Raw genomic sequence first — 25014 nt, forward strand, 5'->3', positions numbered from 1 at the left:
GGTAGTGAACCTATTTCTGGCCTCTATATGCATGTCTTCTCCCCTCCACCACCCCCCCATGAATACATACACACAAAATCCTAAAGATTTTTTTTTTCTGATTACTTACAAGAATATTATAGTAAACAACCTAATCTAAGTGGATCCTTAAGCCGTTGTTCTTTAGTGATTTCTTCTTGAAATAGCTTGACTAAAGAGTCTTGCTTCTAAAATGTTTCTGATTAAAGACTAACAAGGTTTCACTAACACAGGATTCTACTGGGATGACCCTGGTGATGTTGGCTGCAGCAGGCGGTCAGGACGACCTCCTCAGACTCCTTATCACCAAAGGTGCAAAAGTGAATGGGCGCCAGAAAAACGGGACTACAGCCCTCATTCATGCCGCTGAGAAGGTTTGAGACTTGACTTGACTTCATGAAGGGAAACAGAATCTTTTTTTGTTGTGAAATATAATGGTCACATGTCATGTAGCCTTACTTTGTACTTTCAGTGGGTCTGTGATGTGAATTTCTGCTATTAGCAGTACTTTGTAATCAGATTTAAAGTGTGACTTGCCTAATCAGCAATTTATAGTGAGCACAACTTCTAGCTACACTGCCAATATTTATTTCAGTCTTAAATGATTTAGAGGACTCATAGGTAGAGTTTCTATTATGGAAGCTACAGGGTAGACTGCAGGTGGCACTTGCTGACAAATCAGTGAGGGACTAGACTCAGGAGGTGGCTTCTGTGGCCCTCCAGTGAAAATCAGGGAGACAGTGTCCAGTCACCTGCATGGAGTTAAATCTGTGAGTCTTTTTCCTTATTGCAAAACAGCTAGAAGGAAGGTCTTGTCTTTTAAGGAAATCTTGGGACTAAATTTGTTTGTTTTTTCTTCTCCATTAATTTACTCACTTTTGTTTCCTGTTTTTTAATAGAACTTTTTAACAACTGTAGCTATTCTTTTGGAAGCTGGAGCTTTTGTAAATGTTCAGCAAAGCAATGGTGAGACTGCACTCATGAAAGTAAGTCAAGTTTCACAGTGGCTATGTATGTTGGTGCTGCAGACTGGGAAAGGCATAGAGACAAGGCCATCCCTGGAAGTCAGGATCTCCCATAGAATAGAAGTGGGTCATCAAAGCAGGAGAATATGGTAGATCAGTGATGTATGGGACAAGCTCAGTCTAAGGGACCCAGCAAGAGTCATGGGAGCTGGGGGTTGTAGGTGCTGAGTCAGCAGGAGTTGGGGAGATGCAAGGGACTGCAAGTGTTTCAGTGAATGATAACTCTATGCTACAAGTAGAAGGCACTGGAAAGAGGCAGACAGATCCAAGATTGCACAACATGCAGTTTACAGATGTCTTGGGTGGTTTCTAGCCACGTGGATGCTTATACCTCAAAGCAGAAGGGTTTGTCTGCTAAGCTAGACAGAGAGAGGCTTTTCCTAGTATCAATTAGTACATCCAGTGCCAGTTCAGAAATTTATATCAGAGGTCCATACACATTAGGTGACTGCCTTAATGACTTTGTCTAGCATGAGTCAGGTCATGTGCAAAAGGTGTAGTGACAATACAGTCAGGACCACTGTCGTCACATGATAGGTTTAGACACCGAGAGTAGGGGAGGATTGTGTGCTCTCGTTGTTTTGTATGGTGTAACTCCATCTCCTGTGGAATTGGGGTTTATAGGTATGTTTTGAGTTGCAGGTTGAGTGTGTGCTGTTCCCAACCACCCTTCTTGTATCTTTGAGTGGTAGGTTGCAAGTACCTCACTAGCCTCAGCCTAGAGTGACTCATTCCTCTGCAGGAGTTCTAGGTTTCTGCTTCATAGTGCTGCTATGACTCAGCAGATCCAGGTGTCCATAGCTGGCTCTGTCTTATTTCTTCCCTGAGGTACAGCTTTGCATAAGCTGTGATTTGAGCTGGGATTTCTCTGCAATGCCAAGTTCTCTCCTGTCAGGTGTGAGCAGTACAGCCCCAGGCTTGTCCTGAACCTTGTGTTCTATAATCTACATCTTTCTCCTGGGCCTCCTAGCAGACCCTTAAGGCCTAAGCCTTGATCATTGCTTTGTGATTCCTCCCTATGACTGATTTGGGTTGGTGTAAATAGTCTTTTATTCAGGAGTCTAAGCTTACGTGGTCTTTCTGTGTGTGTGTGTGTGTGTGTGTGTGTGTGTGTGTGTGTGTCTGCCTGTTATTATCACGTAAGTACACCAAGGTGGCACTCAGTAATGTCTCACTGAGAAACTGCTAGACAGCAGACACACCTCAATAGAAGAGAGAGCACGGGAACAGAGAGGGGCAGGGTATGCTAGTGTTTTCTACAGGACCATCCAGGGTTGGGAGTATTCTAAGGGAACTTGGGAGAAGTTCCCAGAATAAAGGGTGGGTTTGTTCTAATGCTCCTTAGTTCACTAGGGAGTGCATTTGGGAAAAGACAAGCAGTTTGTAGACCTGGAAGGAGGTTCCTGAAATAAGCGATATTAGTAATGTTAGTCTGAGCCTACATTTCCTGAGTTAGGGAGCTCTGGCACTGGGCATCAGCTGTGAGACCCCATTGAAAGGTGAAAGGCGGTTGGAACCATGAAGGCCTAAAGAACCTGGAGAGGGTGTCCTAGCAGGTCCCCTGGGCACTGAGCTGTTCCTCACAGCAGCCTCTAGTTTACTTCTTCATGGCTGTCCTGTTGCCAGTGCTTGCTAATGCCTGTTCCCAGATTTCTTCCCTTTCATTTATGAGGCTTTGTCCTCTTTCACAAAGAGCTGCTGCCAGACCCGTGTGGAGAAACTAAAGTTACTATGGTTTACAATGCCACTCCTCTTTCCTGACCTAGGCATGCAAAAGAGGAAATTCGGACATTGTCCGCCTTGTGATTGAATGTGGAGCTGACTGCAACATTTTGTCAAAGCACCAAAATAGTGCATTATACTTTGCAAAACAGTGTAATAATGTGCTTGTATATGAACTGCTGAAGAGCCACTTGGAGACGTAAGTGTCAGGCGAACGAACGTACCATGGTTAAGTCAGAGTGGGAAACTTACTGAACACATATTTGGAATGGTTTGTGTAGGAAATGTTCAGAAAAGATTATCCTGTAGGGATTCTCTCTTCAGTAGATTATGAATTTAGTAAGTGGCATATATATTACTTCTGTGTGAGTTACCAAAATCTTAGAAAACCCTGGGAAATCTTAAAATGTTAGTCTAGGACTGGAGATGTAGCTCAGTTGGAAAAGAGCTTACCTAGTATGTACAGAGTCCTGGGGTAGACCTCAGTGGTTCTTAAAGCCAAGCCTATAATAGCAGTACTTAGGAGATCAGAGCAAAAAGAAGATCTAAAAATTTTAGGGTAGAACTAGGGTAGATCTAGAACTTGGATACATAGCTAGTTCATGGCCAGCCTAGACAAGACTATGTAAAACTCTGTAATAAGTTAACATCTCCCCTTAATTTGGTAAAACTGTTTGTGTGCATGCCCACCCCTGCATCAACCAGAGACTGACTTGTCTCCCTCTTTTATTCTCTATTTGTGTATTTTTCAAGTGAATTCTGAAGCATATTTTGTTATGAGTTTATGTCTTTATCACTGAAGAATTCTTTTGATGGGCTAGGATGTGATTTTGTGGTAGAGTTTCCATCCCGGGTCCCACATAGAATTTTAGCAACACCTGCCAAAAACACTGCTAGAGAGGATGAAGTCCTTATTTACTCAGTTAACATCCCCAGAAGCCGGGCGTGGTGGCGCATGCCTTTAATCCCAGCACTTGGGAGGCAGAGGCAGGCGGATTTCTGAGTTCGAGGCCAGCCTGGTCTACAAAGTGAGTGCCAGGACAGCCAGGGCTACACAGAGAAACCCTGTCTCGAAAAACCAAAAAAAACAAAACAAAACAAAACAAAAAAAAACATCCCCAGACCTTAGCTTGTAAACTAGACACCAGGTATAGGCAGAGGGCACATATTGTAAGATTTAGGCAAGGGACCATGTTGCATCTTGCCTGTTGTGCCTACTGGAAAGCCTGTCCTGGGCATTTCCCATAAAGAATTCCTGAAGCCAGTTCTGAGGGCCTGCCTGTGCAGTGGCCAGCCATCTTCCTTTGTTCAGGACTGAGGAGCACTCGTTCCTAATTTTTCATTCATGCATTGGACAAGTGCTAAGGGAATTTTTGTGCCAGACACTGTTTCAAAGGTTAATATTGCAAAGACAGAAAAGGTTGCCCTTGTGCACCCCCTGTTCCAGTGAGACAAGAGGAGGAGAAGAAAATTGAAGGGCCACAGTCAGGAGAGGGAAGCCAAGAGAGGCCAGAGTCGTGTAGGTCCTTTCCACAAAGGCAGTGCTGAGTTGTGAGGTCAGACATAATTGCAGCTACTCAGGTAGTTTACAGACTGTAAACTCAAGCCGTACTTGGGCTACAGAATGAGTTAAGGCCAGCCCAGGCAATGTAGTGAAATCCTGCATCAACATAGAAAAATGAAGAGAGGTTGGAGAGGTGGTTAGGAGAGAACCAGGATTTAGCACCCATGTGAACAGTGGGGTCATGGTCTCATTCACATCTGTAGCCACAATACAGTGAGATACTTGAAACAGGAACTTGCTGGGGGGCGGGGCTATTCTAGGTGCCAACCTAACTGGATAGAGAATCCCAGATCCAGGGAGACAACTGCTCCAAAGAAATAGGGCAGAGAGTGATAAAGCATGACACCGTGCTGTCCTCTGGCCGCCACACAGGCAGGGCAGGGCAGGTACAAGGCAAAACTTGGAAAAGCAGTTTCTCTACGGTAACATCAGGGCTAAGGATAGATAGAGCTCAGTGGGAGAGCGCTTGTTGTAGCCATGTGCAAGGGCCTAGGTACTGCAAAAAAAGAGAAAGTAACACTGGGCAGTGTGGCACATTCTTCTAACCCCAGCACTCAGGAGGCAGAGGCAGGCACATGTCTGAGTTGAGGCAATCCTGGTCTACAGAGTGAGTTCCAGGACAGCCTGTTACAGAGAAACCCTGTGTTCAAAAACAAATTAAAATGCAGAAAAGTTAGTAAGCAGGCTTTTATACAGCATTATACATCTTTTGCAGAGGGGTAAAAGGGAAGGCAGAGTCTCATGTCTTCCATTCTATCTTCAGACTCACTGTATCTGAGGCTAACCTTGAACTTCTCATATTCCTGTCTTCCTCCTAAGTACCAGGATTATAGATGCATGCCATCACACCTGACTTATGTACTGCTAGTGATCAAACCCTGGGCTTCATGCACGCTAGGCAACCAAACAACACCTCCAACCAATAAGGTGTATATTTTAAATTTCAATTGTACAGTGGAATACAGAGTCCTAATGATGCAATACATAGTATCTAATAATCAAATCGGGGTAACTGAAATTTTTAAATTTGTTAATTATAGTTACTCATGTGGTATAGTGTAATAAATTCAGTACATCTTCATAAAAGTTTTAAAGGTAGGGTCTCACTCTTGCCATCCTGGCCTCAAACTCATGGTAATCCTCAATTAGCATTCTTAAGCTCTGAGGCATGAGTCACCACACCAGCATTAACAGTATCCTTGTGTTCTGTTACTAGACTTTCCAGAGTTGCAGAAGAAACAATCAGGGATTACTTTGAATCTCGCCTTGCTCTACTGGAACCTGTTTTCCCAATAGCATGCCATCGGCTCTGTGAGGGGCCAGATTTCTCAACAGATTTCAATTACATGCCCCCTCAGAACATGCCTGAAGGTAAGCAAGCATGTGTCCCATTCTAACTTCAGTGTTCGTAGCTATAGTATGTAAGGACGAGCTTGTCCCTAAGTAATCCTTTACAAACACCATGGTGTGATAGTTGGCACAGCTGCCCTAGCAGGAGGCCTTCCCATCCCCCTACCTGCACCTGAGTCCTCTTTAAAATATTGGTTCTCTATAATTAGTTGTTTACTGAGTTATTAAAAGATGGGGTCATGACTCTTAGTCTAGAATCTTTTTTTTCTCCCAATTTTTATTATACCCACTAAGTTCCTCCTTGTTTGTGTTTTGTTGCTTTTTGAGACAACCTTGGCTGTCCTTGAACTTGCGCTGTCCATCAAGCTAGCCTTGAACTCAAGAGATCCACCTACCTTACCCTCCTGTGTGTTTAGATTACAAATGTGCTCTACTATGCCTTGTTTGTTTTAAGGCTTGGTCCTGTACTCCTGTCTCAGCCTGCTGAGAGCTGGGATTAAAGGCATTGAGCCATTGCCTGGTTTCACTTTTTACGAAAACTTGCGTGGGGGCACCAGGTGCTGTCCTCTCCCACTGGACTTAAGTGACAGAGCTATAAGCACTAATGGGTGCTGGGCAGGGTCATACTCCTCAAGGTGGAACTAATAGTAAGTGACTAACCCAGCCGTGCTCCTACAAGCAACCTTATAACCAGTGGGCCATCAAAACAAAAGCAGGAGGGGGACCTGTTGGGAAGTAGCTTGTGTGAGGGTTGGGGGGGTGGGGGGGGTGGGATAAGAGTGATGATCACACAATATGATCACAGTATGAGTATGCGAAGTTGCAAAAGAAAAAAATAAAAGTAGGGCTGACTTAAGTTCAGTCACCAGAATCCACATGGTAGAAGAGAGCCTACTCCTAGGGGTTGTCTGTTGCCTGGTGTGTACCATGCACATTCAACTAACTACTCTGGAAGAGTAGGTAGTGCACTTAACCGCTGAGCCATCTCTCCAGCCCTTTGTTAAGCATTTTTATCTACAATGTTAACATACGTATGTAGGACTGGTGAGGTAACTCAGTGTAAACCTGCTGCTACCAAGCCTGGTGACCTGAGCTTGATCCAAAAACTCACATGGTGGAGAGAACCAACTCCTTAAAATAGTCTTCTGGCTTCCATACACCATGTGCTGTGTGGCTGCATGCACACAGAATAAGTAAGGTTTGTTTCTTTGTATACGTTGCTGTAAGCAACATTATAATGATAATGTTTGAGTGGATTTTTGCTATGGGCACGCATTTGAAGACTTCTAGGAACTAAACGTAAATAAACTAGGATGTCTATTTGTACATATAATAAATGCCAAATATAAAGACAAAACTTTTAATGTGTATAAGTCAGGTGCTGCTGTCTACACCTGTCATCCTAGCACTTAGAACATCTTCAAATTACACATTTGTAAAGGACGATTCAGCTTTCGGCATCCACATAACTGCTCGTAACTCCAGTTCCAGGATTCTTCTTGAACACCCCTTAAAGGTCTCTGCGGGCGGCAGGCACACATACACATATGTAGGCAAAACACTCATTCATAATAAAGAGTAAAACCACCAGTTAGTTTCAGTACACACACAAGTCTGTCTCGTGGGGCTATTTGGACAAGCTCTCCAGAGTGGTGGTTTGAAAACTGTAGAATGAAATCCAGGTGTTGTGAGTGGGGCCTTCTCCCTGTCAGAAGATGACCCCCAACCCCCAATGCTGTGACAGCATTAATCTCTCTTCTCTCCTTAGGCTCTGGTGTCCTCCTCTTTATTTTCCATGCAAACTTTTTGGGCAAAGACGTTATTGCTCGGCTTTGTGGACCATGCAGTGTACAAGCTGTGGTTTTAAATGATAAATTTCAACTTCCTGTTTTTCTGGTAAGATGATTTTTTGGTAGTTCTTAATTATTAAAAATTGTGATCAGAGCCAGGTGACATAATTCATGCTGGTTTGTTTGGAATTTTTGGGAAGAGGCTTTTAAGATAATAATCTGTATGTAGGTGCTTTGTTTGCCTTGGTGTGAGGGTCAAGGGCAACCTGTGGTAGTAACTTGGGTCATAATGTATAGCAACAAGAGGCTTTATCCACACAACTCGAGACAGGGTCTTGTTACACAGCTCAGGCTACAGGCCCAGAACCTACTTCAATCCTCCAGCCTCTGCCTCTTGAGGTCTAGAACTATGGGCATTCAGTTCCAAACCTGGCATAATTTATAAAATTATCTTTATCAATTTTATAAATTATGGCAGGTTTGGAACTGAATGCCCATAAAGACCCATGTGAATGCTGGGCATACATGGTGGTCACCTGGCAGCTGTCCTGCCTATAAAGGATGATTGCACATTTGTGCAACATGTCATGTACACCTCACACAGGTGTGCATATACTACACACACATCAAAATGGGAAGAATGTTTACAGAAAAATGTGTATCCCAGTAATAGTGAAATTCAGTCAATCCCCACTTACTATAAAAGAAAATGATCCAAATTTTTAGAACATGTGAATGTTTATTTAAATCATGCTACCATATGTGAGGCTATAAAGGAATGCTTTATATGTCTACTTGGTGTTTGTGGCCACTCCTCCTCGTAGATAATAGTAGCACGCCACGCCATCACTCTAACACACTCTGCTGCTGGAACTCTTCCAGAGGCTAATAAATGAACACCTTGTATTGAATGCAGTCATGTGTCGTTTTTATTTCAGCCCTAGGTAGCCTAGAACTCTTTAGACCTGGTAAGCCTTGAAGGTGAGGCTTTTGGTGGGCTACACAGAGAGATCCTATCTCAAAATTAAAAAAGCAAAAACAAAAAACCCTCAGTTCCCTGATCTGAGTTCCTGGTCTCTATTGTAAATGTCACAGCCCTGACTTGAGTCTGACTTTATCTTATCTCTTTCCCCTCTAGGACAGTCACTTTGTTTATTCATTCAGTCCTGTTGCTGGCCCCAATAAGTTGTTTATAAGGTTGACGGAAGCACCCTTTGCCAAGGTGAAAATCTTTGCTTCATATTTACACAGTAACTGCCCACATAATAATAGTAACACTAACCAATCCTCCGTCACTGGAAACGTCAGCAGACATGGTTCAGACAAGCTCTTTGTACTAGAACGTTTATGCTGGGCAAACTGATGTGTCTGCGTGTTGGAATTTGGCTCTCTGAGGCAGCTATGCACAGCATACTTGGCAAGTCTGGGGGCATCCCCGCTGAGCACTCCAAATCTTGAGTACTAAAATGCCACTACCCTCACCATATGAAAAAAGGAAGCTGGACTACTTAGACCATTCTAATAATGCTTACCTAATATATATTAACTAGTGCGGTTAAATACAGCAATAACTTGGATGTTCTTACAAGGTGGGATTTGTATACTGACATTCATTCTCTTCTTTAGGTTAAGTTGCTAATAGGTGCATACAGAGTACAGCTGCAGTGACCACAAAGGATGGAGAACTGGCCTCTTTTCAGCTGGATTCCAAGGACCATCTTTGTAGCAGTTTGGAATTCTGGTGCAGCTCAAATGTTCATATGTAGTTGTAAACTTAAAATTTAAGTCTGTTGCCTGTTCAGGTTTGTCTACATATATTTGTGCCATTGGTCGAAAACGTTCAATGTTCTGCTTAGTTTATTTCCACAATGTGGAACAGTACATGTAAGAAATATTTAAGGGAATTAAAAACCTTTTGAATTGAAATTTTCTACTAGTCGTTGTGAGTTTGTATTTGAAAAACAAAAACCAGTTTCAGGCTGGGCCACACTACTGAGTTCAAGACCTTTACCAAATCAGGTTTAAACATTTACTATACAACTAAATTTGATAATAAAGGTGGAAAAGCAACTTAATTATAATTATAAAATATAACAATGCAGCTGCAGGCTTTTCCTCTTTGTTCCCAGAATAAAGACACCTGAGATTGAATTATAAGCTTGGGCTTGTTCTGACTGGCTTTTGTAACTTATTCTATTCCACCGTCAAAGGCAATTCTGTCCCCTCACCCGATTATCCCAGCGTCTCTTCCCTACCAGAACGCAATTGCACCTATTTGCTTCCTGCCTCAGCGAGCAGCCATCAGCTTTACATGGGCAGGTGATGCTTCCATACAGTGCACAACAGATCCTCTCTACAGTAGAAATAGAAATGTGTCCCATAGCATACTCTTGACATGTGCTGGGACTGCTCATAAGCATAAATCACAAAATAAGGTTTTCTGCTTGCAGCTTTTGCATCATTAGTTTTTCCTCACAGCGTGCTGTAACCTGTAAGAGACAAAGCTTTCATCAATAAATGGGAATGGTATACATGTGCACACATGCACGCATTTTGTCCTTTGTAACAGCTCTGCTGGCCTCAAATCCAGACTCAGGATCACAGGCATGTTCTACCACGCCTCAGTTACTGTGTACTGTGTGTCTCTTTCTCTACTGTTTAAAAGAGGTTTCAGCTCTAATTGCCAAAGAGGCAAACCTTAAACAGTCAATACTCTAATCCAGTGTGTGTGTGTGTGTGCACTTTAAGATAATTTTTCTTTTCCTTTAAGCCTTGGCTGTCTTGGGAACTCACTGTGTAACCCGACTGTCCTTATATGCACAGAGAATCTCCAAATCTGCCAACAAGACCTGCTTTTTTCTTAAATGAAATGGCAATTTTTACAGTTTATAATGAAGGGAGGTTCATTTATGTCACTATTTTTAAAAGCACATTTATCATTTTATCAACTAAATTTGGTTTACATATCTTTCTTTTTTTAAGATTTATTTATTTATTATACATAAGCACACTGTAGCTGTCTTCAGACACTCCAGAAGAGGGCGCCAGATCTCGTTACGGATGGTTGTGAGCCACCATGTGGTTGCTGGGATTTGAACTCTGGACCTTCGGAAGAGCAGTCGGGTGCTCTTACCCACTGAGCCATCTCACCAGCCCTACATATCTTTCTATAGTTAACCCATTTCCATGTTTCTACTTGATTAGAAAAAAAAAAACTATATTATAAAGCAGGTGCTTTAATTAAGTAATGACAAATGCACTTACAAGCTTTTAAAAAAATCTTATTTTCTCCCTATTTGAATGCCACATGAGCAGGGCAGTGATGGCACATTTAATGCCAGCACTCAGGAGGCAGATTGGTTGACTTCTGTGAGTTCACAGTCAGTCTAGGACAGCCAGGGCTACACAAAGAAACCCTTTTTCAAACCTTCCATCCCCAGGAAAGGAAAAAGAGAAAAGAAAAAAAAAGTTAAGGCCACATGGTGCCACAGCTTTGATTCTGATATACATGGCCTGTGTTCAGATTACTACTTCAAATTTTACTTAAAGGAAGAATCTACATATATAGCTATTTGAAAATTTAATTCCAGTGAGATAACCACAGAATGCATAAACTTACTCTAAGCATATTTGAACAGTTGCTTAAACCATAGTCGTACCAAAGACTTTAAAATTTAACACTGGTACTAACAGTGTCTCTGGCCAGGACCAGGCCTAGTACAGTATGTTATACTTGTTTAAAGGACAGGTAGCAAAACCAAACTGCAAGGCGTCCTTGGTACAGCTACGTAAGAGAATGCCAACAGATACCTTAAAACAGATACGGTGTTTCCTCGACTATGTGCCAATGGGTCTTCCAGAGCCTTGTAAAAATGGACGTTCCGATTCATCAGGTCCCTGTGTCCTGCCTGTAGTTGTGTATCTCAGATCTCAGGCAACAGCATCACTGTTGGTCCACAGCACCACACCTGAAGCAGCCAGAACAGGACAGGTGGGAAGGATAGAAGCACCAGGGGTTTTGCCATTTTCTGTTTTACTTTTTAAAAAGAAAAAAAAAAAAAAGATTGTTTTATTATATGTAAGTACACTGTAGCTGTCTTCAGACACACAGAAGAGGGCATCAGATCTTATTACAGATGGTTGTGAGCCACCATGTGGTTGTTGGGAATTGAACTTGGCACGTCTGGAAGGGCAGTCAGTGCTCTAAACCACTGAGCCATCTTTCCAGCCTGACCTTTTTTTGTTTGTTTTCAAAACAGAAAATATAGTATGAGTCTTTCCTAAAGAGATTGGAGGCGACAGAAGCCACTATACCTAGCATATCTACTGTACATTACCCATTTTTAATATACTTTCCAAGGGAACATAGAGTGACAGTGGGAAATGTGGGACTGACAGGAGCACTGAAAGTTGCCGGCTGGAAGTGGGTGTTTCCAGAAAAAAATTCAAGAAAGTAAGGAGTTAGAGAGATGAGGGGTGTGTGTGTGTGAGTGAGAGAGACAGACAGACAGAGACACTAAACATTCCATTCTAGATGTGCCGCCCCCCACCCACCCATGCACATCGAATCAGAAGTCTGGACTCGGTGACCACATGGACCTAGTACCTCATCCCCAAGATCAAGAATAGAAATGACTCTGGAGTGGCAGTAGAAAAAGATGAACACTTTCCAGGCAAACATTTCAAGTATTTAATAGGTGGGGATGTCTTAGCCAGGGCAAGCCACACCCTGGACTACCCACCCAGCTTGCTGAATGAGTGACATGAGGCAACCTATCAGGAGCTTCGGAGGCAGTGACTTAGAGGGTATCTTCCACCCAAGAAGAAAGCCTAAGTCTGCACTGATTTCAAGACTGGAGGGCTCTCCTTTCTCGGTGCACATGCATGCCCCTTTTTCTTTCTATTCCCCTTTCCTTATGATAACTTCCCTGGCCAGTGAAGTGGGGCCAGTGAATTCACCCACACACCCAAGAGCAGGTTACCAATGAACCTGCCTTTATTTAAAAAAAAGAAAAGAAAAGAAAAGAAAAGAAAAGAAAAGATTTATACTTTTTTTCCCCATTCTTTAAAATAGGGTCAAACTATATTAGTCCACTGTCCTGGAATTAAAAAAACAAAAAACAACCAAAAACACAAACACACACAAAAAACCCCTCTTGAATACGGTAGAGTTCAACTCAATCTCTAAACTGCCCAAGGTGTAGCTCGGGGATTAGACATTTGTATGTGCAAAGCCACAGAAGCACCAGACACAAAAGAAAGCTCTGCGTGCACACGCCTGATACCCACAAAGAGATGAGGATGGCTCTAGCAAGAGAGAGTGGCTGCTCTTCCTTTCCAAAAGAGCCCAGGTTTGACTCCCAGCACCAACATCAGAGCCCACAACTCCAGTTTCAGGCAATCCAATGCCTTCTTCTGGAGTCTGGAGATACCAGACACATGTGATCTACAGACATAGATACAAGCAAAACGATCATATACAGAAAGATGGAGGGGGAAAAAAGTCCATGAATAGTAAACACAGTGGTTTACACAATTAAGACTCCCAAACCAAACCACGACACTGGGACTATTACCTATGGCAAGTGTAGGAAGCACAATGCAAACGGGAGAATTCAGAGCTGTAAGCAGCAGCAGCTCCGTTTCTACACAGAGAAGAGACTCCAACTGACCAGTGTGAGCCCACACTTCCTGGCCTTTAAACTCTTCTGTATTAGAACAGTGGCTTCAGCAGATTCATGCTGTCTCAACAACCTAGGGAGAGAAAAATTTTAGAGCTTTAAAATTCAGACACTGGCTCTCGTGCCCAACAATAATCAACACTTTACAAAGATACCATCTTGTCTTGCATGGCCTGCTTTTTTTAATCTTATTTTTAAAGGTTTTGGTTTTTTTTTTTTTTTTTTTTAAATAAATATGAGTACACACACCAGTAGAGGGCATCAGATCTCATTACAGGTGGTTGTGAGCCACCATGTGGTTGCTGGGAATTGAATCGGGACCCCTGGAAGAGCAGTCAGTGCTCTTAACCGCTGAGCCATCTCTCTAGTTCCCATGACCTACTTTATTTTGAAGAGTTATTTTTATTGAGGGTAATTAATTACTCTGATCCAAAACAATCCCAATGTCATCTAAGAACACTGACTGAACTAAGATTTAGACTAATTTTATACCATGACAATATTTATATATTGCCTAAATTCTAAATGATCTTCAAAACTGTTGATAACTAACAATTTTTTTTTAATTTTACATTGTATGTATATGAGTGTGTGAGCATGTCACAGGACAACCTCTGGGATGACATTCTCTTCTTCCACCATGTCAATTCCAGAGATCAAACTCAGGTGAGTTCATGCTTAGCAAGAAATGCCTTTATCACAGTGCCATCTCAGTGAAAGCCTTTTTACGTCTTTCCCGTAGTTCTTGTTCACAAATGACAAGTCCCTTGACACTACTTTAAAACCCTGCTGGAGGGGCTCATATGCACCAATCCCAGCTGTTAAACAAACAAAAAAGTGAAATAAATGTTATCAATGAATATACAATGTGTAATGTCTTTGAAACAGTGGCTTGTGAGTATTTGAATAGAGCCTATAAAAATTTCATACTGCATTTGTCATTTAAAAAAAAAAAAAAAAAAGAGCACCAGAAGACGGGTCCAAATCTCAGCACCCATATGGTCACTTGTCAAAAGTGATTATAAACTCCAGTTCCAGGGACTCAATGCCTTTTGGCCTCCGTGGGTACTAGGCACACATGTGTACCAAGAGTCCATGCATACAGAACTCCCACTTGCATTTATTAAAATGATAGAGCATCAGATAAGAATCTTCATTTCTACCTTCAAAACCTTTCTCTACTTTTGCCAAGGCCACGTACATTTGTGCTCCATCAAGAGAACTACTTTACATGATGCTCTCTAGAGAGCACAAATGTGATTTTAAATAAGAGAAAGATGTGAAATATTAATAAATAGGATACAAAAGCAATGTAAAAATCACAACTATCATACTTAGCTTCAGGGTTTTTCTTTTTCTTTTTTTCTCCCCTCCCCCCCTTTTTTGTGGGAGTGGGGATGGCAAGTGTATGAGACAGGGTTTTAATGTGTAGCCCTGACTATCCTAGAACTCACTCATCCAGTAGACTAGTCTGGTGTTGAACTCAGAAAGTACATAATATTGGAACTCTACCTAGACCAGTACAGTATAAAAATGTTGCTTAGGTCTTAAACCTGACATAAGAAATATTGCCCCAATTGTAATTTTCGATGGATTATTCATGTAAAAAAGGCTTACAAAATTCTGCACATGCTCACTGGGGATTCACAGGACTACTAATATACATTAATGATTTAAAGAAACCATAAGAACTTATAGGAAGCATGGTTTTATGCACTATAAATCAACTTTAATAACTGCACGAGGAGGTTGGGATCTCTCAAGAACACCAAAAGACTAAACAAGGGCATTTTCTCTATTCATTTATTTACTTATTTATTTAATATATATGACAAGTACACTGTGGCAGCTGTCTTCAGACACACCAGAAGAAGACATTATATCCCATTACAGATGGTTGTGAGCCACAATGTGGTTGCTGGGAATTGAACTCAGGACCTCTGGAAGAGCAGTCAATGCTCTTAACCGCCGAGCCATCTCTCCAGCCCCCAACAAGGGCTCAGCCCTTTTGTATACTCAGATACACAGTACCATGCATACTCCTATGACTGCAAGAATATTAACGACACCGTGTTCCTAGGAACCATTCTCTGGGCGTTCTTAGTAGTAGAAAATGACAGGGCTTGCCCACTATGTATCAGATATAGCACACGCTGTTTAATACACTAAGTCTATCGGAAGCTAAGGAAGACTAAGTAAAACAGATAACCACACACACCAATACTATGGAGGCTGAGTTATCCACAGAACACATGAACAGTAGAAACTCAAGGGGATTTAAAAAGAAACATTTAAAAATTGCTACTATAAAGTAACAAATAAATGGTGACATTTGCTGGTGTCTGCAGGGAAAAATGACATTCCACAGGTGCTCCCTACTCAACAACAGGGACTCTTTCCCAAGCAATGCACATTTCCAGGGGACTTATTAGGAAATGACCACCAGAGAGACAGAGAGGCCAGAACTCACAACCAACTATGGCCCTTCCCATTTGTCTAAAGCAGGGACAAGATCTAGGATTGAGAAAACTTATCTTTTAATATTTTTAATTAAACTCTCATGTGCACATCTGTTTTGTCTGCACATGTGTGCAGTACATGTGGGCCTGCGACTACAGCTAAAGGGTTGTGGGCCACCATGTAGGTACTGGGAACTGAGCACAGACTCCTTGGAAGAGCAGCCAGGGCTTAGTAACTGAGCCATCTCTCCCAGCACGTTATCTTTCCATTAAAGGTTACAGGTTACTAAAGAAATGTTAGGTTTGCAAACACACAAAAAATCTAATAATTTACAAATTAGTGCTTTCAACAAATGATTTTTATTTTTGTTTGTAAGATCTTACATATCACACTAACTTTGCACTATGTAGTTGAGGATGACCTTGAACTCTGACCTTCCCTACTCCATCTCCTAAGCATGCACCATCTCCACTGGATAAGGAACTTCACAGAAAAAAATCGGACTTGAAACACAGCAAACTCCAGCACCAATGTGAAAGCATGCAGCAGCGAGGCAGCTGTAAGGATGTCGACAGTGGGAGGGAGGCTGAGGACCAGCCCTGCTCACCCTGCTTCTACAGACTTTCCCTCCTTTTGTTACTGTGTGCTTTTGAGACATAGCATTCTACAGCCCCGCCTCATCTAGAGCTCAGTTTGTAGGCCAGGCCAGGGACAATCTGAAGCAACCACCCTGCCCTCTCCCCCAGAAAGAGGCAGGACCCAGATGCAGGGGACTGACTAGAGGGCCTTAAGTCTACTGATGACCATCACAGCCTTCTCTTCCTAGAAACTAAGTTGCTCAGATTCCCCCTGAGCTAGCTCAGAAACACATACAGGCCCAAAGCAGTGATCCTCCTGCCTGAGCTTCTGGAGCAGCTGGGATGGCAGGGATGTGCCACAATGCCCAGCATTCCAAACAAACATCCAAAATCGCCTGTGTAGTTTCTTATGCATGTCCAAGTCAATGGCTAGGTAAAGAAAGTGGGAAGAGGAGAGTCAAGGGTGGGCTGGACCAGAGTGATGTATGTTTATTTAAATTTGCTGTCTGAAATAGTGTCCCACTATGTAAGGCCCTGGCCTGGTGCTCTGGCCCCTCCAGAGCATGCCCGTCATTGCTGGCGGAGACAGAAAGGCAGCAGCACACATATCGGGAACAGTAAGTTCACATTTGGTTTGAGGGTGATGAACTCAGAATGCTGCACTGTTTTCTTTTAAAAGTTCAATGTTCAAGTAAACTGTTACCATCTTCAAAGGGTCAGCCACCTATTTAATATGTATACCAGAGGCATGCGAGAGAGGGAGAGAGGGGCTGGAGAGACAACTCAGCAGCTAAGAGCACTGGCTGGAGAGCCGGGCGTGGGGGCGCACGCCTTTAATCCCAGCACTCNTTTCTGAGTTCGAGGCCAGCCTGGTCTACAAAGTGAGTTCCAGGACAGCCAGGGCTATACAGAGAAACCCTGTCTCGAAAAAAAAAAAAAAAAAAGGCACAAGAAGCTAGAGAGATGGCTCAGAGGTCAAGAGCACTTGCTGCTCTTACAGAGGATCTGAGTTCTATTCCCAGCACCCACAAGGAGGCTCTGGATCCAGGTATGAATCCTTCTTCTGCCCTCCCTGGCAACAGGCATGTGTGTGACTGCACATACATACATGTATCAAAAACTCATACAAATAAAAGAAAAACAAGTATTCTTTTTCATTAAAAATGTGAAAGGCACTAGCAAATACCAAATTCTATTCACGCTTTCCTCACCAGGTATTTAAAGTAACGCCTCTGCAGATGACATGGAAACCAAGCGTGAGGAAAAGCATTTGCAAGTGTCACGTGCATTACCGTGTCCAAGTGCAGCACTGATGGGATGCAAACATCATGGGGACTATCCGATTCAGTGAGGAATGACACAGGTGTTATACAGACCATGCTGAGGTAGGGTGCTCACCAGCAAACAGGACCAACCAGCAAGTCCACCTTGGTGTGCACAACATATCAGCTCTCAGTGAACATTTTCAATACAGCCAAGTAGCTGCCATGGTTGGTCCCCCCCAGTAAACTCTGCTGTAATTTCCTAAGATCAAATGTGGATCTATGAACATGACTTTCTTATCCAACTGCACAGTGTTTGCCACTGTCAGCAGGCAGGGGGAGGGGTACAAAAACCCTAGTAAGAAGTTGCTGGGTCCTCAGACACAGGATGTAATTCTAGCTACTTGGGAGGCTGACACAGATTACAAGGCCAGCCTAGGTGACAATTTCAGTCATCCTCTTTGTTAAAGCAATCAAACCATATTAAAGAGTGCACACGAATCTAGCAGAATCAAATTTCCCATCTCTGTCTGCCTCCGTGGGCCTGACGCTGAGGTCTTCAGTGCCTTCCCCAGTGCAGGCTCTGTGCAGACAGCACAGCTCTTCCCTTAACTCATGGCATCCTTAATCTTCACTGTGCTTCATTTTAGTCAGTTAGATGGGGCCCGAGAGCACATGCACGTGCGCCCCGCCCCCAATATCCCATTTTGATTATGGTAATGATACCAGTGTTACCTTAAATAAACTGTTCACTAATTCAACAAAAGTGCAGTCAGCACCAATATTATGAGGTCTCTGTGCCCCAAGAAGTGACCCTTATCAGAGGGCCAAGAACTGTACACTAGGTAAGAATCATTCAGTCCAACTATGGGAAAGGTCTACGACCTAATGCTGGAGAGAAACTTGAACAAGTTCTCGGAAGAGGACTAGACAGAGAAGCCTTAAACACCAGACCAGGCTCATGCTGCTAAGATCAAATGCTTCAAGCAGCCCCAACTGTTTCCCATTTCCTCCTAAAAGTGGCTAAGAAGCAAAGGCTCTGGCTCTCAAGGTTAATGCCATCTCATTTCTCACTTGTGTTTCCTTCCTAGTAATTCTGCAGAGCTCCGACTTTCCCTTCTTGTCTAGGGGACAAGTCGTGCTTGTCTGATTCTGTGTTACATTTTGTAGACAGTCGCACAGCGTACCGCAGGATGGCCCCGAGCTTACTACAATCATTCTGACCCTAGAAGACATCAATTTTCATCTTGTTTTGTTTGCTTTTGGTTTTTTTTTTTAATTTATTTATTTATTATATGTTAAGTACACTGTAGCTGTCTTCAGACACTCCAGAAGAGGGCGTCAGATCTCGTTACAGATGGTTGTGAGCCGCCATGTGGTTGCTGGGATTTGAACTCTGGACCTTCGGAAGAGCAGTTGGGTGCTCTTACCCACTGAGCCATCTCACCAGCCCATGCTTTTGGTTTTTTAAAGAGACAAGTATGACCACATGAACCAGGCTGCCCTGGAACTTAGAGATCTGCCTGCTTCTGACTCACAAGTGCTGGATATAGCAAATGTGCGCACCATGGGGGGCCTCACTTTTTCATTCAGTTACCTTTTAACTTCTTGTTGTTTATGTACATGTAAGCAGGTGTTTGTACACCTGAGTACAGTTCAAAGGAACAAAAGGGGGCTGCTAGATCACCAGGAGCTAGTTTTGAGATGCCACGCACGTGCTGGGAACTGAACTGGGGTTCTCAGCCACAGCAGCCACTGAGCCCTCTCTCTACCCCAAATGCTACTACTTTTACTGAGGACAGTGAGCTAAGATTTCCCCTAAGCACCAGTTTTTATTGGGCATAAACTTTTAAATGTGACAAGAGTCTTCTATCCTGACACTGATCTTAATTATAACTTAAAAGGCAAACACAATCTCTGCCCTTTGATTCACAAAGATGCCTAACAGCCAGTTAACTACAGTGCTGCATTGTAAATAACTCAGTACTAATTAATCCACAGGCCTATGTGCTGCTTGGTCCTTGTGACATTCCCATGTGCTCTACCATCCCATGCCAACTGCCAGGTCTTCATTTCTATACTCTCAAACCCTAGTTACCATGCCATAATTTTCTATAGTCTGAGGCACTTAAAAAAAAAAAAAAAAAAAACTCCGTAAATTGCTAGATATCTTAACAGGGGCTGGTGAGATGGCTCAGTGGGTAAGAGCACTGACTGCTCTTCCGAAGGTTCTGAGTTCAAATCCCAGGAACCACATGGTGGCTCACAACCACCTGTAATGAGACTGGATGCCCTCTTCTGGCACGTCTGAGGACAGCTACAGTGTACTTATATACAATAAATAAAATTTTAAAAATTTAAAAAAACAGATGCGAATGTCTTTAAAGTGTTTAACATCCAAGCAGGTTGGTGCACACAATTGTACATGGGTGGAAATCAGGGAACAAGTTAGGAAGTCACTTCTTTCCTCCCAGAATGATGGACACAGAAATCAGACTCAGGGCTTCAGACTTGGCACCAAGCCATCCATCTATCCTCTCATTGTGTTTAAGAACAGGTTGCCATTCTTTTGACCAGACTGGCTTTGAACTCCTGCCTTATCCTCGCAAATAGTTGGGACTAGAGGCACTGATCATGACTTCATTAGCACGACTACCTTGCCAAGAATTTTCTAATGGTTCCTAACAGTGGAACTAGAACTATCTAGTTTCTCAGTCTTATTAGGAATCTCTACAGCTTGTGTCAACTTCCCAGATCCCAACATGTCCTATGAGGAAGGGACTATCTGTTCATATATAGCACCCAAAACAGACATACATAATCAACTGAAAAATGACATTTAGGCATGCATACCAAGCAAAGCCCTGGACAACAGGACTCTGTATATTCACCTCGTAATACTTGAGTTTTCCCTTCTCTGTGGATCTGGAAGGCGAGCTCCTGTGCTGACCTCTTCTGCACTGCTGTGGAGTGTGCTACCTGACATTTGTAAGAGAGTAGTCTCCATCTATCTCCTGAGCTGCCTTAGTCTTCAGAAGACCAAACACTGGCTAACAAGAGCTTTTATTCAGTCTCCCACGCCCACTAGAGAACCAGATATTCTTAACCTGCAACTGCTTATAGTAGCTCCTTTTGTGAAAAAAATGTTCTCACAATGCAACACTGAAACTCAACCTCAGCCATCTGCAGGCTGGCATTAAGGGTGCACACCGAAACACCCGGCTTGTTTTCTGACCTAAGCAGAAACAATCTATATTGTTCACAAATGTGACAGCAGCATGTTAGAATTCACTCTTGAGCCCTATACAATTTTTTAAAGCCAATTATTGACCAAATACTGTTACCTTTGTTGCTTCAACTGTGTGTCATGGCAGTCATAAAATACTTGTACTAAATTAAACTTTTACTATGCATTAAACATCCCCTGGCACAATGCCTGGAAGATGACTGTTTAGATGTTGCCATTTAGTGGGGAGGGATTCAGGAATGTTTATATACACACTGCATGGGTTTGGTTTGGTTTTCTTTTCTTTTTTTTTTTGTTTTTGTTTTGTTTTTTAAGACAGGGTTTCTCCGTGTAGCCCTGGCTTGTCCTGGAACTCACTTTGTAGACCAGGCTGGCCTCGAACTCAGAAATCCACCTGCCTCTGCCTCCCGAGTGCTGGGATTAAAGGCGTGCACCACCATGGCCGGCTTTTGTTTTCTTTAGATAGGGTCCAACCATGTAGCTCCGACTGACCTGAAACTCAGTGAAGGCCAGGCTGCAGTTTGCATCACAGCTAGCAAGTGACATATGTAGGAAAAGTGTTCGTTTTCTATGCAGTGGTCCTACCTAATGCATCCTCTTTACCTGTTGGCCCACACAGGCAGGTGGCATTTTCTACCTATGGCATCATGTCAATGACCTAAAGTTTCATATTTGGAACCTTTTGGATTTCAGACTTTCAGACAAGGTCTAACCTCCAGCTCATGACCATGATGTCTCAGGGACTAAATCTAGGACATGGGACAAGGTGTATGCCACCATGTTTGACTCTAAATGACTTTTAACAATACAGTGAATGATTTCTGAAGGAACCCAAACTCACTGCATTACTTCTGTACATTGTTTACTCCTGTAGTGCCCAGGGGACTGTGTTTATGACTGCGGAGGCCAGGAGAAAAGAACTACTGAAAGTCAAGATGGATAGATGGATAGATAGATGGATGGATAGATAGATAGATAGGTAGGTAGATAGATAAGATAGATAGATAGATAGATAGATAGATAGATAGATAGATAGATAGATAGATAGATAGATAGAGGTAGTTGACCATCCCAATAGTCAAGTGGCCTAACTAAGATTAATGCAGCCACAAGTCCTTCTATAGATAGATAGATAGATAGATAGATAGATAGATAGAGGTAGTTGACCATCCCAATAGTCAAGTGGCCTAACTAAGATTAATGCAGCCACAAGTCCTTCTATTCCAGAGGGAGCTATTCTGGAAAAAACAAGCTCAGACCAGAGCAGAAAAGAGAGTTCTGTACAGGGGAAAACCGGGGTGAGGCTGGGGACCAGAGGCAGGATAAAATAAACTGAGACAAAGGAAGATCACAGACACTAAACTTTAAAAAAAAAAAAAAATCTATGAAATTTATAAATATTACTTCAAGGAGCTAATTGATAGTCTTTAAAAATCTGCTCCCTATTCAGTCTGGATTAACTACCAGACTACTAACTATTAATACATTTTACTGAATGTATTAAAATTTATTTATGTTATGTATTTGCTATATAGGAACAAGCCAGTTTTAGCGACCCTGAACCATTTATCTTTGTGGAAAAGCACATAAGAGATACATAAATAGTGTTCAGCAAAGTAACACAATAAGCCAATAATATAACTTGAAAAGTTCCAAAACCCCCTCAGATACCATGAGGCACACACACTCGTGACATGGACTGGAGAGAAAGGAGCCTGCAGTGAGCTCTGCAGCACGCACATGCAAATCAATTTAATTACAGAATGCAGAGGAGTGGGGTGTACCTTATAAGTAAAGACCAGTATGCATACTCTGTAAAGAAAAATATCAAGCAGGAAGTAATTAACGCCTCCTTTAATGTTTAAAATCTGTGCAGTCCCCTGCTGAGCAGAACAAACTCTTAACCCAGGGATGTAGGCACAGCTCAGCGGGACAGCTTCCATTTAATCCCCACCACCACAGTGAAAGCAAGCATGTGAAAACACCAAAGAATCCTGAGGACCTTGAAGATTCCTCCCACTCTTTGTTGGTTTTTCCAAGACAGGGTGTATGTTGTCCCAAATGTCCAGGAACTTGCCCACCTCTGTCTCCTGAGTGTTGGGACTAAAAGTGCCTGGCTTCTTCAAAGTATTTTAACAATCAACAAAAAAAAAGACCAAGTAGGATGTTCTGCAAGTAGCACCAAATTATGAATTATATACTTCTACACTGAGACTGGTAAGGTTCGTGCCACTTCCTGGAGACTTCAGGCACACTGGTCCAGTGTTCCTCCACTGAGCTGTCCCTCAGCAGTCAGCTCTCGGGTGATGTTTACAGCATACCAACTTACTCATCACAACATGCTTGAGGATTCTGTCCTGACAGCACAGCATCTCCTGCCACAGCAATTATTAGAACTTACACAGTAAGACAGCCAGTGTGGGTAGCCATGCAGAAGTAGTTCATACACAGGGCATGGATGTGGATCAAGTTCTAGAGCCAATCCTTTCTACTTCTGGTTTAAATCTTCAATGCAGACAAAATTAAAGGAAACAAACACATAAACTTATAAAACCTGGCCAGCTTAGTTTTTAACACTCAATCAAGAGTAGGCCACTTTCCTGCAGACACTGTTGGTAGGCCTAGGAAACTTCTAGATTCTCCCGTCTTCATGCTTGGAAATCCAACACCAAACACCATTGCATTTTGTAGAGCTGACATACAGAACATAGACTATGGTTTCAGTTTTAAGGTGGACTGTCAGATTGCCAGCCTGGCCATTACTTTCCCAGCCTCAGAGATGGATGCCTTGGTACTCACCCACTCAGCTTTTCTTTCTGTCTGCTTTATTCTTTTATTATGGTCTCCTGAAAACTGGGCGATTCTTGGTCTGACACAATGGTGCAGCTCAAACTTTTGATGGGCTTTTCCCCCATCGTTCTCTTGTCAACTAGTAGATCTCAAACTCAAAGAACCCACTGAATTTTCTCTCACGTTTTAGGCACAGGCTGAGACAGAAATGTTCAGTAATTATTTATTGAATTCGTACACTATGAGATTCGCAGTAACATAATTTTATTGGTATTGAAATATCCACTTTTCACTATGTAGCTTAGTCAACGCCAGTCTTCCATTTGAGAACTTCACCACAACTTTTTAAAATCAAGCCATATTTTTTTTCTCCTGAAGACCTCATCAGTTTGAGAAATAAGGCCATCACTTGGAATCCTACAACTCCTCAGACACCACAGCACACTGCTGTCTAGGTCCCTGACAGTATGCTGGGGATTATGCATAGAACCTATGCACAATGCTCTTACAGATTTTAAGTCACAAGTTACTTAAAATCTAATTAGATGCTACAGACATGAGCTATATGTCTGCAGCTTATGGAGTAACATGAAAAACCCTGTACATGGCCAGAATAACTTTGAGTATTTATAACTGGACGTTGACAGAGTCCATGAATTTGGAACTTGTAGAGAAAAGGCAAACTACAATGAGTGTCAGAGAGAATGTGCACGTATTCTGGCTACTGATAAAGATAAAATGCAGGGAAAGAACTGGGAGCGGATATGCTCACAGGGCAGAGAGATGAAGAGAGGTGATGGAAACCCTTAGAACCTGCAAAGCTTGACCTCTGGAGACAGAAGATCCACCAAACAATTCCGTGAACAGGCTCGGAGAGACTGAATTCACAAGACCTGGCAAAGTCAGATAAAGTTCTGTAATTTAATACAACTGTTTCCTTCCAGATGTGGAACTACTCCATTAAAAAAAAAAAAAAAAAAAAGGCTAGAGGTAATCCTTTAAAGGATGCACTCAAGATTTTGTGGAGACAACTACAGAAGAGGATGGCTAGGCTGCTGTCCTGGTCTCAGGTACTAATGACGATACCTTAAAAATACTTTCTAATGTGTTTATGAATTTTGCCTTTATTTTTTGCCTGTATGTGTGTATGTCTGCGCACCATATGCATGCAGTGTCCAAGGAGGACAGAAACAAGTGCTGGATCTCCTGGGAATGGAGTTACAGATGGATCTGAGTGACGCTTGAACTGTTGAGCCATCTTCACCTGCCCAAGGACACTATTCATCACCTAGAAAGGCTTTTTATAAGTTTAAATTCCACCAGATCACTGCTAACCATTACTTCCAGGAAAGGAGCCAAAGTTTGTCGTTCAAGGCCACACTTCTATCCTGAACTTACCGCGGGCACTAGAAACTCGTGGAACACCTTGTATCGTCCTCTTTCCTGGCAACAGGAAAGCTAGGCCGACTCTGAATGATTCACATCAAGACTCACACCATGGCTCTGCTCCAGGGCAGCAAAGGTCTC

At 42.6% G+C, this 25014-nt stretch overlaps 2 protein-coding genes across 3 annotated transcripts in view; one reads left to right on the forward strand and one right to left on the reverse strand.

Moving 5' to 3' along the window:
• Nucleotides 1-9395, forward strand: part of Mphosph8 (M-phase phosphoprotein 8) — a 31901-nt gene extending 22506 nt beyond the window's left edge. Inside the window, exons 8-14 of the mRNA XM_021182004.1 lie at nucleotides 252-392; nucleotides 918-1004; nucleotides 2810-2964; nucleotides 5546-5700; nucleotides 7448-7575; nucleotides 8608-8691; nucleotides 9096-9395. Of these exons, the coding sequence (XP_021037663.1) occupies nucleotides 252-392; nucleotides 918-1004; nucleotides 2810-2964; nucleotides 5546-5700; nucleotides 7448-7575; nucleotides 8608-8691; nucleotides 9096-9137 (792 nt within the window). The 3' untranslated portion in view covers nucleotides 9138-9395. The remainder of the gene's footprint in view (nucleotides 1-251; nucleotides 393-917; nucleotides 1005-2809; nucleotides 2965-5545; nucleotides 5701-7447; nucleotides 7576-8607; nucleotides 8692-9095) is intronic.
• Nucleotides 9366-25014, reverse strand: part of Pspc1 (paraspeckle component 1) — an 82498-nt gene continuing 66849 nt past the window's right edge. The window contains exons 7-9 of one of the 2 annotated variants that reach the window (XR_003834829.1): nucleotides 13046-13223; nucleotides 11280-11437; nucleotides 9366-9958 (exon numbers count right to left, since the gene is read on the reverse strand). The gene's annotated coding sequence lies outside the window, so the exon portion shown is untranslated. Of the gene's footprint in view, nucleotides 9959-11279; nucleotides 11506-13045; nucleotides 13224-25014 lie in introns of both variants that reach the window. The other variant, XR_003834828.1, reaches the window with a different exon arrangement.

The sequence above is a fragment of the Mus caroli genome, chromosome 14 (genome assembly GCF_900094665.2).
Source record: "Mus caroli chromosome 14, CAROLI_EIJ_v1.1, whole genome shotgun sequence".
In the NCBI taxonomy this organism is placed as follows: domain Eukaryota; kingdom Metazoa; phylum Chordata; class Mammalia; order Rodentia; family Muridae; genus Mus; species Mus caroli.